This window comes from Tupaia chinensis, unplaced genomic scaffold (genome assembly GCF_000334495.1).
Source record: "Tupaia chinensis unplaced genomic scaffold, TupChi_1.0 Scaffold000647_1, whole genome shotgun sequence".
In the NCBI taxonomy this organism is placed as follows: domain Eukaryota; kingdom Metazoa; phylum Chordata; class Mammalia; order Scandentia; family Tupaiidae; genus Tupaia; species Tupaia belangeri.
Genome location: NW_006160168.1, coordinates 2,619,856 through 2,638,317, shown reverse-complemented (window position 1 = coordinate 2,638,317; position 18,462 = coordinate 2,619,856). Strand labels below are relative to the sequence as shown.

General features: G+C 37.5%; 1 protein-coding gene and 1 pseudogene across 3 annotated transcripts in view; both read left to right on the top strand.

The window, feature by feature from the left end:
- PTER (phosphotriesterase related) overlaps positions 1–18,462 on the top strand; it is a 77,775-nt gene that overhangs the window by 35,901 nt on the left and 23,412 nt on the right. For 2 of the 3 annotated variants that reach the window (XM_006159750.3, XM_006159749.3), the window contains exons 2-3: positions 3,874–4,343; positions 8,103–8,368. In XM_006159750.3, the coding sequence (XP_006159812.1) occupies positions 3,912–4,343; positions 8,103–8,368 (698 nt within the window). In that variant the 5' untranslated portion in view covers positions 3,874–3,911. Of the gene's footprint in view, positions 1–3,873; positions 4,344–8,102; positions 8,369–12,545; positions 12,831–18,462 lie in introns of those variants that run through there. The other variant, XM_006159751.3, reaches the window with a different exon arrangement.
- Positions 9,423–10,852, top strand: LOC102481480 (eukaryotic translation initiation factor 3 subunit H pseudogene; annotated as a pseudogene).

The window sequence follows — 18,462 nt, the reverse complement described above, 5'->3', positions numbered from 1 at the left end:
TAAAGTGATAATGTGTCAGTTTATTCTAGTTTTCATACCTGTATGATCCTTTGAATCACATCTGTAAGACCATCAGCCAGAAGGAAGAAACAGCAAATTAACCCATATGGAAGACTGAATCTTCTTTCTTTTTTTTTTTTTTCTTTTGGAGAGGTTTTTGCTATAGGGCGCTCTTCAGAAAGACAGATAGACAGAAAGTGAGAAATCACCCTCCAAGGGGATGGCCACACTGCAATCCCTTCTCCTCCATTTTCTTCTTGGGATCCTGGACACACATGCACATGCGCTTAGCCTGAGTTTAAGCCAAGGGTCCAGGACTCAAACCACAGTCGACTACATGAGAGTCCAGCAACATAGCCATTATACCAACTGCTGGTCCCTGGAAGATTGAATCTTATTAATGGTTCTGGGAACTCATCAATGGAAGGAAAGAACGACATACTCCTTGCTTCTAGTAACAACAAATAAGGCAGTGGACAATGAGTTTCTAGACATCATTGGTGAAAAAGTATTGCCAATATAGTGACTGGCAATGATGCAGTAATTCCCTGATCAAATGCCATCTTCTTCATCAGCCTCCTCCTCCCCACCCCATGAATTGCCTAGCTATTAGAAGCGTGGTTCACAGAAGAGCGCTCCCAAACAAAATACAATGGCTGTATTAGCCACAAGTCCCAAAGTTCTCTGTCAAAGAGTCTAAATCAAGCACTTACATACTGTGGGCCAATAGATCTCAATCATCTGAGTGACTAGATATAAATTCACCTACAATGCAGAGAGTAGAGGAAAACAGTATTTCTCTGACCTCTCACTTTGCTTTTATCTTATCCTATGTATGTATTATTAGGTCACTGGAAAAGTTGTGATGCATTCTTGCATAGAAAAAAAAAAACAAGAAAAATATGTCATGACTTTTCCAACAACCTATAATAGTATACCTATTAAACTTTTTTTCATCCCAGTCGCAGTGGCACACTATGCTCAGATGATGTGATCCATAGCCTGGGACTATACAGGAGGCCCAAGTTTGATTCTTGGTCTATCCTTAAAGTAGGGTGCAGTGCTGTGGGCCTGTCATTGCAGCCACCTGGGAAGACTAAAGCAGAAGATTGCAAGTTCAAGGCTGACCTGAGAAACATTAGTAATACCCTGTCTAAAACAGAGCTAGGTGTGGTGATGCATACCTGTAGTCCCAGCTGAGATGCTAAAGCAGGAGGATTGTGAAGTAGTCAGATCATGTCTTAAAAAGAAAAAAAAAAAAAAAAGAAAATCCACTGCTTCTTCAAATCATCTCCCCTCTAATCAACCACTTGCTCTAAAAGAAAGAAAACAGGAAATATTGAATACACAATTGTTCCTACACTTGGCCTAACAAAGCTACTATTTGTTGAACGTGGGCTGTGTGCCACTGTCTCAGGTATTTTTACCTGTGATATCTAATGTAACCTTATTCTTATGACACTCCATGGAATGCGCTTGTGATTCTAATTTATAAATGAGAAAAACTGATGCTCAGAAAGTCAAAGAGGGCCTACACAAGGTTGTGGGTGAAAACTGTTTTGGAATATCTTGTGAAGACACAATCTGAGAGCTTTGAAAGACCTTCTTTCTCTTCCTGGGTATCCAGTCACTTTTTTTCCCACCATCCTCTGTACATGTCCAGGTCGTGCTCTGGGTGGAACTCTTTCCAGTAGTGATTTTGCTCTTGACAGTGGAAGTGTTTTTCTTGATCACTTCTAATGGTGCTTTTTTTTTTTTTTTTTTTTGGGTTTGCTTAAGTGTTTTTTGTTATCTCTTTTAATGGTTTTTTTTTTTTTTTTTTCTTTTGGAGTTGCATTCCTTTATTTTAAAAATGCACTTTTAAATAAAAGCACTGGAATTGCTATTCTTGCTGTCACTGATAGAAACTTCGTTAATACCTAATTTGTGTTATAAATGAAAGTACATAGAGGATAAATAGAGAGGTCATTGATCTTTCTTTCATTTTTTTAATTAATTTATTTATTTACATTTAATCATATCTTTATACCATAAAGAAGTGATTTATTTTATTTTAATTTCTTTTATACGTTCAATCACTACATGTCACTCAGCTTATACAGTCAGTTTTCCAACATGAATACATTTCTCACTGGTCCAGCTGGGATACTATACACATTACCATCAACAGATAATAACCATCTCTGTGTCCCATAAATGTCTTGCCTTTCTATTTTTCTCCTTAATGTCTTTCCTCAGACTCTCTTCCTTCTCCCACCCTCTTCCCACACCATATCCAGTATCTATAACCATCCTCTAATCTTTCGGATTCCACCATAGAGTCCTGACCGCATGTGTTCGCCAGAAAGACAGAGAGGGAAAGCGAGAAATCACCCCCCCAGGGGGGATGGCCACACCGCAATCCCTTCTCCTCCGTTCTCCTCTCGTGATCTTGGGCACGCACGCACACACACCCGGCATAAGTTTTAAGCCACCGGGTCCGGGATTCGAACCGTGGTTAATTACATGGGAGTTCAGCGACATAGCCATTACGCTAACTGCTGGTCCCAGACATTTTTTTTTCTGAAAATTTTTTGAAACTTAATTTACATTCATTCCCTAAGCATAGTCAGTTTTGGCCAAAGGGTAAATCTCACCAGAGAGACAGAGAGAAACAGGGAGAGGGAAAGTGAGAATTCACCCCCTAGAAGGATGACCATGTTACAGTCTCTTCTCCTTCACTCCCCTCCTGGGATTTTGGGCACACACACACACACACACACACACGAGCTAGGTAGGATTTTCAATCCACCAGATCCGAGATCAAAACACAGCACTGCTTTTTTTTTTTTTTTTCTTTTGAGAGGTTTTTGCTATAGGGCACGTGCTCTCGCCAGAAAGACAGAGACAGACAGAAAGACAGAAAGTGAGAAATCACCCCCCCCCGGGGGGCGGGGGGGATGGCCACACCGCAATCCCTTCTCCTTTATTCTCCTCTTGGGATCTTGGGCATGCACACATACGTGCCCAGTGTGAGTTTAAGTCACCAGATCCAAGACTCGAACTGCAGTCAACTACATGGGAGTCCAGTGACATAGCCATTACGCTAACTACTGGTCCCATCTTTGCTCTTTTTTGAAAAGCAAATTTTTATTTCAATTAATCAACATTTTAATTATAATTAGAAATTTTTGCTTTTGAGTATTTTTAAAGTATGTTTCTGCCATGTTCCCTAAAGAATAAAACATTAAAAGCAGAGAGGTTTGTTTGCTCAATTTTTCCATCATTAAACCCATCATATTTTTGGGGGGAGGGGATATTCCATGAAATCATGCAAGTCAGAGATCTTATGTTTCTTTGTAACTCCAATTTCTGACATATAGTTGACCATCAATGGAAGTGTGTTTGCTAGACTGGTGATAAATAGTGAAATGATCAGTAACCTCAGTATATTTAATTTAACTGAAAAATGACAAAAGAAACAGAGTTGATGCATAGCTGATTTTCATGTAGGTCATTGATTATGAAGAGTTTTGTGGTTTTTTTTAATGAAGATTATGGTTGGATTTCCAAGAAAACATGGCTATGACTATAAATTAAGTGAAAGAGAAATGTAACCTGAATATTAAGAAATATTTCCAGTGAATGAAGCTGGGACAAAATCAGGCAGAAGAGTCTCAGGGCAAGTGGTAGGGGAAATTAACAGCACACATCTCCCTTAGAGCTATGGTAGGGATAAACTCTGTCTTTGGCAGGATGATAAGTGAGCCTTTCTCTCTAGTTTCATTGATTCTCTTTCTTACACAGGTATACACTCACAGCTTCCCACCTATCTAGACAAAATTTATATGCGTGTTCAATTTTTTGATAATCATTTTCTCTTTTTTTTCCCAGAAAATACTGTTTTTAGAGCATCTCCAGCCCCATCAGAAATGTCTTCCTTAAGTGGGAAAGTCCAAACTGTTTTGGGCCTTATAGAGCCAAGCAAACTGGGCCGCACCTTGACCCACGAACATCTGACAATGACCTTTGACTACTTCTACTACCCGCCTCCTCCATGCCATGAAGCTATCTCAAAGGAACCTATCATGATGAAGAATTTATTTTGGATTCAGAAAAACCCTTATTCCCATAAAGAGAATCTTTATTTAAATCAGGAGACAGAAGCCATAAAGGAAGAACTGTTGTATTTTAAAGCTAAGGGTGGAGGGGCTTTAGTGGAGAACACAACTTCTGGGATTAGCCGAGATGTGAAGACCTTGAAATGGCTTGCTGAAGAGACTGGAGTCCATATCATAGCTGGAGCTGGATTTTATGTGGATGCAACTCACTCGTCAGAGACCAGAGCCATGTCAGTGGAGCAGGTAAAAAGCCCAGAGTTCATTGATAATATTTGTGTATAAATTTAGCATAGTTAGAACCTTAGAAATGCCATTGGCACAGAGGTACCTGGGCACATTACAGAAAATTGCTAAGTAGCAAAGACATGTACCAACTGGAACCCAAAGAAGTAACATTTTATTTCATACAGAAAAATCTACCAAAGAAGATTTTATGCATCTGTCATTGGAAAACTAGCTCATTAATACTTACATTTGAATGTGTCCTATCAGGGCTTGGTAGTGGCACCTCAGTCTATTTGTAAATCTCACTTTTCCATGATAAGATTCAGTTATGTAACTACCTTTTTTACCCTGGATTTTATAATAACCAGCAATAAAAATTCACAGTAGGGTGAAACTTGGCAGGCAGAGATGTGGCACATTTGCAAATATGTTTCTTCTCTTTTACAAAACAAGAGGGGTGGAAGAAAATCCCCCTGTTTTTATCATAATATGATCTGAAACAAGAATGGGCTGAAGAAAGCAAACCTTTTGGTGACAAACAGAACAAGCTGCAGGTCTTCTTTACATGTGGACACACTCTCTTTCTAAACATACTACCTGTATGTGTTCGTGCATATCAGTCATGCGTCACTGGACAGTGGTGATACTTTTTCTGAGAAATGTGTATTGTTAGGTGATTTAGTCATTGTGCACTTACACACGTTACCTATACAGTAGAACCTATGACATGCCTGGGCCATATAGTATAACCTATTATAATCTTATGTATCTGTGGCCCATCATTGACCAAAAGAGCATTATGTAGTGTGTGTCTGCATGCACATGTTTATTTGTGTCTTCTATTGCCTGCTTGATTGACACAGAATGTCAACTGCAGTCTTTACAAAGAAAAGGTCAGTTAATTTTGTTTGTTTGTTTATTAGAGATTTTTGCTATAGAGCACATGCACTCGCTGGAAAGATTAGGAAAGACAGATAGAAAGCAAGAAATCACCCCTGGGGAAGGGGGCGCAGGGGGAAGGGGGGAGGTGGTGGAGGGGGGATACAGTCAGTTTTCCAACATGAATACATTTCTCACTGGTCCAGCTGGGATACTATACACATTACCATCAACAGATAATAACCATCTCTGTGTCCCATAAATGTCTTGCCTTTCTATTTTTCTCCTTAATGTCTTTCCTCAGACTCTCTTCCTTCTCCCACCCTCTTCCCACACCATATCCAGTATCTATAACCATCCTCTAATCTTTCGGATTCCACCATAGAGTCCTGACAGTTGGTTTATATTAAGTGGAGACATACAATCTCTCTCTTTCATAGCCTGGCTTGCTTTACTCAACAGTAAATCTTCCATACCCATCCACTTTCTATCAAAAGCCAGGGTCTTGTTTTGTTTTTTTGGGTTTTTGTTTGTTTGTTTTTTTATGACTGAGTAGTATTCCATAGAGTCTATGCGCCACACTTTTCAATCTATTCTTCTGTTTGTGGACATTTGGGTTGGTCCCAGGTCTTAGCAATTGTGAAAAATGCCACAATAAACATAGATGTGCAAGCACTTTTCCGACTAAGCATTCTCCGATCCTTTGGGTAGATACCCAGGAATGGGATTGCTAAATCATATGGTAGTTCTATTTGTAGATCTTTGAGGAACCTCCACATTGTTCTCCACAGTGACTGGACCAATTTACATCCCCACCAGCAGCATAGGAGAGTTCCCCTTTCACCACATTCCTACACTCCCCCGCCCCCAGCACTTAACATTTTTTCTTTAATTTTTGTCATTTTGCCTGGGATTAGGTGGTATCTTGCTGGGACTGATTCTGCCAAACCTGTTTTTTTGGAAGGCCTTGACCTCAAACCAGCCTCAGGTTTATTCTTTTATAGGGCAGAAAATAGGGGAAGAGGAACTGGAATGCAAAGCCATTTGTTTTCAGATGTTAATCAGCTGATGATGCAAAAATGACTGGTGCCATTTGGTTTCTTCTGATCTTTTGGGGCAAGATCTAAATAACACATATGGTTTCTTTAGAAAGATACTATTTTGCAGTGTGACAGCTAGCATATTTGTATGTTAATGCTTTCATTGATATATAAATAAAACTCACAAACCGTGTTCCTATATATCTCTGAAGGTCACCATGTTTGTTCAAAATGGCTACTCTCCACAGTTATCTCATTATGGTTTTGATCTGCACCTTTCTTATGATGAGGGATGATGAGTATTTCTTCATATGCCTTTTGACTATTCATATGTTTTCTTTAGAGAGTTGTTTTTTCAGCTCATTTTCCCATCATTTAATTGGATTGATCATTTTTTGGGGGGTAAGCCACTTGAGTTCCCTGTGTATTCTGGTTATCAGTCCTTTATCTGAAGCATAGTTTACAAAAATATTCTCCCATTCCAAGAGTTGTCAATTCACTAATTACTGTATCTTTTGCTGTGCAGAAACTTCTTAATTTGATGTAATTCCACTTGTCTATTTTGGGGATTATTGACTGTGCTTTGGGGGTCTTATTTAAGAAGTCTTTGCTTATACGAATGTCTCCCAAAGGTTCCCCAGTGTTTTCCACCAGTAGCTTTATAGTTTGAGGTCTTAGGTTTAGATCTTTGATCCATTTTGAATTGATTTTTGTCAATGGTGAGAGGTAGGGGTTCAGATTCATCTTTCTGCAGGTGATATCCAGCTTTTCCAGCACCATTTCCTAAAGAGGTTTTCCTTTTCCCACTAGATTGACCTGTACCTTTTGTCAAAAATCAATTGGCTGTATGTTTTGGGTTTTTTTTCTGGGGTCTCTATCCTGTTCCATTGGTCTCCATATGTATTTTTGTGCCAGTACCATGCTGTTTTGGTTATCACAGCTTTGTCATATATTTCGGGTTTAGGGAGTGAGATGCCTTCCACTCCACTCTTATTACACAGGATGGCTTTGGCAATACAGGGTATTTTGTGATTCCAGACAAATTCTATGATTGTCTTTTCTATATCTGTGAAGAATGTCTCTGGTACTTTGATTGGCATTACATTAAATATATAGGTGAATTTAGGTAGAATTGCCATTTTGATTATATTAATTCTTGAGTTTTAAGCCACCAAATCTAGGACTTGAACCACAGTAGACTACTTGGGAGTTCAGCAATGTAACCATTACGCCCTCTGCTGGTACCAGTCAGTTAATTTTTATAATACTTTTTATTTTAAATTTTATTGGTATTATTTTCTGGTTAAAACTTTACTTTTTAAGTATATTTATGTTATTTGAAGACTGATGATGACAAAGATTAATTACTGGATTGTCAAAAAAGTCATGACACATTTTTTAATAGAAAAACATGGAAAAATATGTCATGCTATGAAGTGTCTATGCTGTATGGGACAAAGGACTGAATAAATTAAAAAATTGAAGAAATACTTTTTATAGTTGATACAGATTCACTTGCAGTTTTTCTGTGTTCTAGATATTCCTCAGGCTAAATTATAGATTTTTTTTCCCTCAGTTGAAATTACTCTCATTAAGTCATTTTCCCCCTACAGTTTTCTAAAACAGTGAATTTGTTGTTAAAAATAATAATAATATCAAATATCAAATCTTGGATTAAGAATAACATTTTAGATTTGCCATTTGGCCATAAAAATGCCTTTCCTATTTTTCCAATATTAATTGAATGAATGTTGAATTTTTTTTTTAAGAGAATGGGTGGCTAAATAAATACATTCATTCTGCAGTGACTATTTTGACTAATTGACAATCTATAAAGTATGCTCACTCTGATTCTTAGCTTACAGATGTCCTTATTAATGAAATTCTCCATGGAGCCGACGGAACTACTATCAAGTGTGGTGTTATTGGAGAAGTTGGCTGCTCCTGGCCTTTGACTGAGAGTGAAAAAAAGGTTCTTCAGGCAACAGCTCATGCCCAGGCTCAGCTTGGCTGTCCTGTTATCATCCATCCTGGACGGGATCCAAGGGCACCATTTCAGATCATCCAAGTATTACAAGAAGCAGGTGCAGACATCTCCAAAACAGTCATGTCACACCTTGATAGGTAAGCTGGCTATACGTCAAATGTAACAAGTTATCATATGATTAATGGACAATCAGATTTTAAAAATCCAATGAAGCCATATTAATAAAATACTAATCACCTAGAGAACTCCATTAACTACACGGAAGCTGATGTTTATAGTTTTACAACTGAAATGAATGAAAGTCAATCGCTGCCTTTGTAGTGTCCCTATTTTATGTCAGAGAGCATCCTAGGTATTTTGTATAAGTCATTTCCTTTAGTTCATCCTTTATAACTCTTTATAAGAAATGTTGCTGACTACTTTCCTCCTTTGTGCCATCTTGTATCACAGTAGCTACCAGTTCTGATTGTTCAATATTTGCCATAGTTGGAATAATAAATTTATCTGCAAGTATAAAGGGAAGAAGAGTTAATGATCTCAAGGCCATAAGATGGTATAGTGGTTAAGGTGCTGGACTCCCACATGGTCGACCGTGGTTCAAGTTCTGGACCCAGTGGCTTGAAATTCACACCAGGCACATGTGTGTATGTATCAAAAATCCCAAGAGCAGAATAGAGTAGAAGGGACTGTGGCATGGCCACCCTGCCTCCGCCCTGGAGGGGTGATTTCTTGCTTTCTGTATCTGTCTCTTATAAATGTTCATGTTTGTATCACTTGGGTCACCTGCTATGGTTTGAATCATTTGAATTTTGGAAAGTATAATTATAAAAAAATAATAGCAGGGGTTGGCCCCATAACCTAGTGTTAAAGGATCCAGTTTCCAAATGGCTGACCACAGTTCAAATCTGGGACCCAGTGGCTTGAACAACATGTCAGATGCATGTGCATGCGTACCCCAAATCCCGTAGAGAAATGGGATAGTGAAATGGAGAAGGGGTTGCAGTGTGTCCACACACCGTTAGGAGGTGATTTCTCTCTCTTTCTTTTTCTCTTTCTCTGTCGCTCCAGTGATTGCATTCACCCTCAGGCAATTAAAAATAATAGTCACAATAACTAGGATTTGTTTGGTGATATTATGTATTAGTTTCCTATGGCTGCTGTAACAAATTATAATAAACTTTGTACCCTAAACACACATGCAAAAAAACCTATTCTCTTACAGTTCTGGAGGCCAGAGGTCTGTAATCAAGGTGTTGGCAGGGCTGGCTTCCTCTAAAGGCTGTAGAGAAGAATCCTTCTTTTCCTCTTTTCTTGCCTGGTATATCCAGGAATTCCTGGGCCTGTGTTTGCATAACTATGTCATAGTTTCTGCCTCTACCTTCACAGCCTTCTCTTCTCTATGTCTTCTCTTTTGCTCCCTATAAAACATTCATGATAGAATTTAGGACCTACCCGGATTAACAAGACTTGTCTTGATGTCATCCTGCAATGGGAACCCTGGCTCTACCACCAACTTTTTCCACCTACAACACTGGTGTGGGAGAGAAAAGCGAAGCTAACAGTGGCTCAAGATCCAGCCATGAGGCAAGTGCAGATAGGTGGCCTAGTGGTATTAAAGATAATCAAACATTATAAGAAAGGAAGACAAGGCACTGAGATTAATCAATAAGTGCTTCTGGTCTGGTTGTAGATCAACTTGATATTAGCACTGCTTTCCATTATCCCAACACACAGATGATGACACTAGCTTTGTTGAAATCTAACATTAGACAAAAATGATGCAGAGCCTTCACCACCTGAACACCAATCATCTCCACGTAGGCTGATGCCAACCCACATGCTGTGGCTTCTTGGTCACCCAAGTCTCCTGGTTTCTTAGTTCAGGTACTAACATGTCATTGAAGAATCTGTCATTCTTACTTAGTATCCCATAAAAACTGCCCAAGGGTCTGTCTCTCTTGCTAAAGACATACAGATTGACTCCTAAACTGATGGAATTTTGTAAAGAGGGAAACTTTTCTCTGAAAGCTCATAAAAGCAGATATTACCTTTGAACCTGTATTTGAAGAAGTGCCAATTGTAATTATCTGATCAACATCCTGATGTGGGAGCTCAAGGAGAAGTCAGCTAGCTGTAGCAGACAAATGTGAATTGTTCAGTCTTGCTAGCATCAGTTATTTGTGAAAGAATCTACAGTTGATGATGGATGGAATAGATGAACTGCACCAATAGTTAAATGTAGCACACATGGGAGGAATACTAGTAAACCATAGCAGCAGAAACACCGTCTGCAGCATCACCAGCAGGAAATACATAGCACCAGGTCAAAGAGAAGCCTCACTCCCTAAGGAGGACCTGTCCAGACTCTTTGAGCCACCCTAGACACCTGCCTGGATGGACTGACTGCTCATTGCAGGTCAGATTAACACTACCAGAATGGTAAGAACTTCACTGCTCCAAACTTAGGCAAACCATTCATGGCCCAGGCTCTTGAAGAATACAACCAAGAAAAGAAAATTTCCAGAAAAGGAGTTAATATGGACTCTTAAAATCACATCAGAGATCAGCAGATGATGTAATGGTTACATCACTGGACACTCACATGGCCGACTGCAGTTTGAGTGCTGGACCCAGTGGCTTGAAACCCACACTGGGCACATGTGCGTGGGTGCCCAAAATCCCGAGAGGAGAATGGAGGAGAAGGGACTGCAGCATGGCCATTCTTCCTGGGTAGATGACTTCTCACTTTCTGTCTCTCTCTCTCTCTGTTTCTTTGGCAAGTACAAGCACCCTGTAGCAAAAATATCTCTTAAAATATTTTTTTTAAATCACATTAGGGCAACTCATGAAAGATGTATTTGCATATTGAATACCACAGAGAATTCCTTTTATGTCATTACTATTTTGGGCTCTAATACTGTCTTTCTGGCCAATAATAAAATAAGACAAAATATTGCAGGCAAAACATGATCTCGAGATCCTTAATTTAATTATATCTGCAAAGATTCTTTTTCCAAATAAAGTCTACTCAGAGGTCCTAAGGGATAGAACCTGGATATATTTTTGGGAAGGAGGTATATCACTTAAGCCCCCACAGATTGTATTAGATATATAGGGACCAGCAAAATAAATGACTGTGTAAGTAGCTATCAGCTGTTAATTTTATGAGTAAGGCTAACAGTGTTGCTAAACTAGTCATTAGCCTTTAGGTTGACTATATTAAGGAACTAATATAGTATCAATGAAACAAATAATACATTTGTTACTTCTGTCTTGTTTATTGGGATGAAACCATATTAACATATCAATAAATCATGATCAAGCCTTACCCCCAGCTGTTTAATAAACTAATGGTCTTACAAAATGTATTAACAAAATATTTCTATTAAATAGAAATACTGTAAAGTCTTATGCAGAAAAAATAAACAAGTTATAGTTGTAACAGAACAGAGAAAGTGAAGTTTCTCTATGTAGTTCGAGTCCTGGGTTTGGCAACTTGTAAACACGTGCCAGGCATGTGTGAGTTTGTGCCCAAAATCTTGAAAAAAGGGAGCGATGAAGGAGAAGGGATCATGGTGTGGCCAATCCTGGGAAAGGAGTCAGGTGCCTTTTCCTCTCCCTCTTTGGCAAGAGCATGTGCCCTCCAGTTAAAAAAAAAAAAAAAAAAAAAAAGGAGGAAGTAAAAAAGATCAAGATCAATACTTAGTTGTCTTCAGTAATTTTCTGGTTGTACTGATAAAATAGAGGGGTGCTTTTAGAGACTAGCCATAGAGGCAGTGCATGAAAATGTGTAGTCTAGAATTTTGGGACCCAGAGAAACTTTTAAATCCTGACTCCACCATTTCTCATGATATCTTGCATAGCTGCATTTACATTTTTAAAAACAATTTTTATTTTAATGTCTGCTTTATACTATAGCTGTACATCTTTGTGGAATACAATACAGTTATTCAAAGCATAGGTACAATGTATAATAATCAGCTCAAGAAAATAAACATATTTGTCGTATCCAACATTTATTGTTTAGTTTGAGTTGCCCACATCTGAAATTTGCTCTACCACTTATTTGGAAATATATAGTAAACTGCTGCTAATGTTCTTTACGGTGCTATACTATTCTATAACCACCCCCCTCCCCTTGTTTACACGTGATCTTGTATCTTCTCATCTTGTATTTGATGTTACTTTTATGATATAGAATATATATATATATATGTATAGCGCATTCAATAAGTATGATATGTTTTAAACCTTATAAATGATACCATACATACAAAAGGATATAGCCCTAATTATCTTTTTTTTTATTGCAAGAGGACGAGAGAGAAAGAAACTCCCTAATGGGTCCAAATTGCATCACAATACTTTTCCTCTATCCTACCATCCCATCAGAATGGTGGACAAGCATACAACATGTTTTTCAAGCCACCAGACCCAGAATTTGAATTGCCGTCAGCCATATGGGATACAGCTCCCTTAATTACTGTACTACTGGTCTCACTCCCAAATATATACTTCTCAATTTCATGAATGATTCTTAGATTCTTGAAAACAGTGTTCTGCAGGTATTATGTAAGTGCTCTATATATGTCTATTGAATTACAGTTGTTAATCATGTTATTCAAATATTCGATATTTCTACTATTTTTTAACTGTTCACTTTGTTTATTACTAAGAGAAATATATTAAAGTCTTTTATGGTAGATTTTTCATTTCTTCTTGTACATATTTCAACTTTTGCTTTATGTATTTTGAAGCTATATTATTGTTTACATATAAATTGTTGTCACTTCCTAAATCCTATATAAACACATACTGAGCTACTTTTATATCTAGAAATATCTGATATATGTAATGTCTGATATTAATGTAACTATTTATTTTTGCATTGGTCTCAAACTTCATTTTTGCCCAAATATTACCCTCCACCTTTCAGGGTCTTCATATCCTAAATGTGTCTTCTATAAAAGTATATGGTTAGTTTTGGGGTTTACCCAGTCAGACATTCTCTGTCTTTTACATTAAGTTAGTTTATTTACATTGACTGTGTTTACTAATATGCTTGTTCGATTTTTTTAGTCATAGTTATTGTTATCTCTTCTTGATTTCTTTTTGATTATTTCTCCTTCTCATTCTATTTTTCCCTTTTACTTCTTCAGAAGGTATATATACTATTTCTAGTTTCTTAATAGTAACAATAGAACACCTAACGTGTATGTTTAACTTGTCAGATTTAAAATCTAATAAGTATTTTTACTATCCATTCTAGTAAGGCAAGAACTTTAGAATCCTTAGAATACCAATTACTCAACAAATAAGCAATATGCTTTTCCCAGGGTGTTCAAGTCTACTTGGTTTTTAAATCCTAATGATTAGCCATTATTTCATTATCAGAAACTATATATATGGTTGAGGCCAGAAAGTCACATTAGGGTTAAGGCACTGGACTTCCATATATTAAACTGAAGTTTGGGTCCTGGAACTGGCAGCTTGAAAATCACACTGAGCACATGAGTGTGTGTGCCCAAAATCCAGAGAAGGGAATGGAGGATAAGGGATTGCACCCTGCGGGGTGATTTCTCAATTTATCTCTCTCTGTCTCTCTCCCATAAGTGTGTGTCCCCTATGGCAAAAATCTAAAAAACAAATAAACATAGAGATGCTCAATGCTTAGATCTATCTTTCTCTTTGCTCAGTGCTCTCTCTTGCATCTCAGGTCTTTATCAAGAGAGAGAGAGAGATTTTTGTTTGTTTGAACTGAGGAACATCATTTGAGAGTCCTTTAGTGATAGTCTGTGCCAGTAATAAATATTTAGATTTTGTTGGTCTGAAATGGCTTTAACCTTTTATTCATAATGAATGTAATAGAAATTACTTTAATTCATTAATAGATAATTCTATTTACAAGTTATTTTTTCTAATTCCTTTGAAGACATTCCATTTTTAACTGACATACATTATTGCTATTAATAAGTCATCTGAAACCAGTTGTCCTTCCTGGAACTAATTCAGCTTTTCTTTCTAGATATTTTTAACAACATGATATCATGCATTTTTTGCTATGATCTAACTCAGTGTGAATTTTCTTTTCATTCTGCATTTGGCATTCTTTGGTATTCCTGAATATGAGGATGTGTCTTTCACTGTTTTCTGCAAAATCTCAGCCATCACCTTTTCAAATATTACTTCACATGTAGCTTATTATTTGCATCATAAACAACTTGATACATGTAGGACTTTCCTATCTGTTCTCCATATCTTTTAACATCTCTTTCATATTTCCATCCATTTGCATCTTCGAGCTATAATTTCTTCAGTTCTATCTCCTTATTTACTAATTCTCTTCCTAGCAGAATCAATCTGTTGCCTAGCCTATTTGGTGTATGATATTAAGTACCTACAATTTTTCTTTTAATTATCAAGTTCTACTTGGCTACTTTTCAAATCTGCTTTGCTAATTTTGATTTCTTTTCCTTTTAACATACTTTCCATTTAGTTTTGTTTTTAATTAAACATAAAATATTTAACTTGAAGTTGATAAATCTGATTGCCACCATCTTCTTGGTTTGTTTTTACTCTGATGCTATACTTTGGTAGTCCCTTTCATTCTGATTCATATCTGATTATTTCCTTGTGTTTTAGAGTAAAATTTTTTTGTGAGTTCAGATTCCTTGAAAATTATGAATGTTTGTTTTAAACATTCTTTTCTTATTCTTCATTTTGTTTCTAGTAAGTGGTTGAGTACACAAACAACCAGGGGCTACTTTATGTTGAATTTTTTTTTAATTGTTAGCTGTGGTAAAATAACATTACATAAAATGTGCCATCTTGCACATTTAGAAATTTATGTCAATAGTGTTGAGTATATTCACTTCTACTGTCTAATGGCAAGTACCATTTTACTTTCTGCCTCTACAAATTTGACTTCCTAGGTACCTCATATAAAGAATCACACAGATTTTTGAGACTGTTTAAACTTTAGATTTACAGGTTTTCGACCTACCCAGACACTATGAATTCTGCCTTCCAAATTCAGAGTCTGGGGTTCCAGTTATAGATTCTTAAGGGAGACTATTTCTCAACTTACCTTCCTTTCACCAGGAGATAAGACTGAGAAACATAATCCAGAAACTCTCTGTGGGTCACTTTTACCTAATTCATCTATAAAGATGCTGTTTCTTTGTGAGGCTACTCCCTTTGTATGTCTCTAACTGCGGTTTGAGTCCCAGACCCAGTGCTTGAGAATCACATTGGGAATGTGTGTGTGTCTGCCCAAGGTCTCCAGAGGAGAATGGAGATGGGATTGTGGTGTGGCCAACCCCTCTAGGATTGACTTCTCACTTCCTCTCTCTCTGTCTCTGTCTGTCTCTCTTCAGTGAATGTACATGCCCAATGGCAAAAACCTTAAAAAAAAATTATAAAAATATAATTTAAAAAAATCTTCAGTCTTATTCAGAATTTTACATGTACTCTGCTGGAAAGAATTTCTGTGAATATTTAGTCTCCTATGTTGCTTGAAACTAACTCAAAAAAATGTACGGTTTTTGCCATAGGGTGCGTGCAGAGAGGGGGAAAGTGAGAAATTACCCCCCAGGAGAAATGACCATGCCAGAGCCCTTCTCCTCCATTGGGCACACATCACAGGCACCTGGTGTGATATTCAAGCCACTGGGTCCAGGACTCGAAATACTGTTGGCCAATACCTCAGCCACCATGCCACCTGCTAGCCCCCAAAGTGATTCTTAAAGAAACTGCCTATCCCTTTCTATTTAGAGTTAAATATGTATGTAAGGTAAAAAGTTATGCTTGGCATAAATAGAAAATAAGTTTCACTGAAACTGTGAAATAAACCATAACCCCTAGCTCAATCTTGCTCATAAAAATCAAACAATATATAAATTTCAAGTGTTCTCTTTACTCCTAGTGATATACATATGTGTATACACAATACATAGAGAGAGAGATCTATATATATGTATGTGTGTGTGTATATATATATATATATATATATATATATATATAACTATACACAAACACACATATATATAGGTCTACACACACACACACACACACACAACACACACAGAGTGAGGGAGGTCTTTGAAAATTCATAGATAATACATATTATGAAGAATTGCATGGATTTCAAGTCTTTGTGCACCAAAATAAACTTTTTCTTTCATTCCATTTTCTATGAATTTTTTTTATCTACGCCCGTATTATACACACACACATATGTTACACACTTATGTATTTTTTTTCTTTAAATTTATATTATCTGATTTTCATTGGCTGTAATTTCAATGTATCCCTCTAGGATGACTTATAATGGAATTAAATAAAAATGTTGATCTGGCATCAGACAAACTCAGCATCCTAGAAAATTGCTAGAACAGCTAGCCATTCTGTACCTGAATTATGGATTATTCGGGGCTCTAGTGCCCAAAAAAGAAACACATGGAAGTATGAGCATTTCAGTGAGGAAACAAGTAGGGAAAATGGCTTTAGAAAAAAGTAGTACATTTGGATGAACAAACCAAATAAAGTAACAGAAAAAGATAATCAGGGAGGCAGGCTAGCTCTTTGAAGTGACTGTCACAGCAAGACAGTTGCCAGGCTAAAGTTTGACTAGGTCAGCCTTTCACAGACTCTCGGAGGTCTGCTGGGCTGTGCTCACAATCTGATCTGTACTGAAAGGGCAAGGACTTCAGCTCTCTATAATAGGGACGAATCATAAAAGGGCGTGTATTTCATGCAACAAAATGCACAGAGGACACACAATAAAAGAAGAGCATCCTGAAAATAAGGCCTCCAAACAAAAACAAAACAAACTCGTTTTATGTCTCCCACCATGCCTTTTCAGGCATAAAGGAGAAGGTTCTGAAGCCACAGGCTATTGTGTGATTGCCAGGTAATAAGTTAGGGCCCGGGTGACTCTGCTTCACAGCTCCTTTTATAACATGGGGTTCTCCAGCAGAACCGTCAGCCCTGACATCCTATAAAATTGGTTTATTTGTCCCCTTCAAAGTAGTATTTCTGTCATGTGAAAACACAAAAGTGAAATATTCTAGTATGTATGTAATATTCCACAATTACATGGCAGCAGTTAAATTCTTATGAAGGTGCATAAAATCTCCATTAGGATTCGTGTAGTCATGTGCACACACCACACACACACACACACACACACACACACACACACACACACCAACAAATTGCTACATGGCTATTTGAAGGAACATTTGGAACCCTGAGAGGGAAGAGTTAATACATAGCCCTCACCTTAGGAGACCTCTGAACCACATTGTTGTCATGTGACCATTTGTGACCTGCTTAAGGTCATTTACCAAGAGATAACAGCTTGACAAGATAAATCTGCTTCTGTGTCTAGGCCCTCCCCTAACCATCTGTTCCCTTTAGAAACAGGGGCCTGTTGAAGAGCACTTGGCTGCTGTGAATTTAACCCCAGGGAACATCATAGGGGGCTGCCCTTGGCAGTTAGAGCCACCCAAAGTCAACATGTATTGGAAAATAACACCAGCACTTAAGTGTTCCTGTTTGGGCTTTTAATCCTCAAAGACACCTTGCCTTTCAGTCATTTATTATAATGTTACTATCTGTTAAATCCCTCCACATTTCTAAGTGGTAGTCACCATCTAATACAGGATATATGTGATTGAAGAACCCCACCCCACCCCCATACTCCTTTTGCCATTCATCTTCAAGGAGGTCTTGTTAAGAGAATACCTGTAGGTATTTTTTATGACAACAAAATTCTTTCACTACCAATGAAAGTTGAGTTAAAAAGAAAATATGGCTGGCAGCTATTTGGGTACTATTTACTGATTAAATATTTGAGTACCCTAAAGGGCAACAGAGAGATGCCAGGGCTAACTCTTTTTTCTGCTTGTTTTTCTATTTAACAAGCTGAAAGACTTTGATGGAAATCCAGGGCCTAGAGTTTGATTTAGAGGAACAATGACAATTATGTGTAGGAAAATAGCACATCACTCTCTTTGAAAATTGCTCCCTATGGAAGGTAGAGAAAATTGACTCAAGGGTCTCCAAAAAGATAAGAAGGCAAAAAGCAGGGGATAGTCACACCACTTATTCTGGTCTCTTGGTCCCCATTCACTCCAAATTGGCCCAACTCATGGAAGGATACATATCTGATACATTTTCCATGCTCTAAAGTAGATGAAGAAAAAGACTGAAATAGCACTTCATTCAT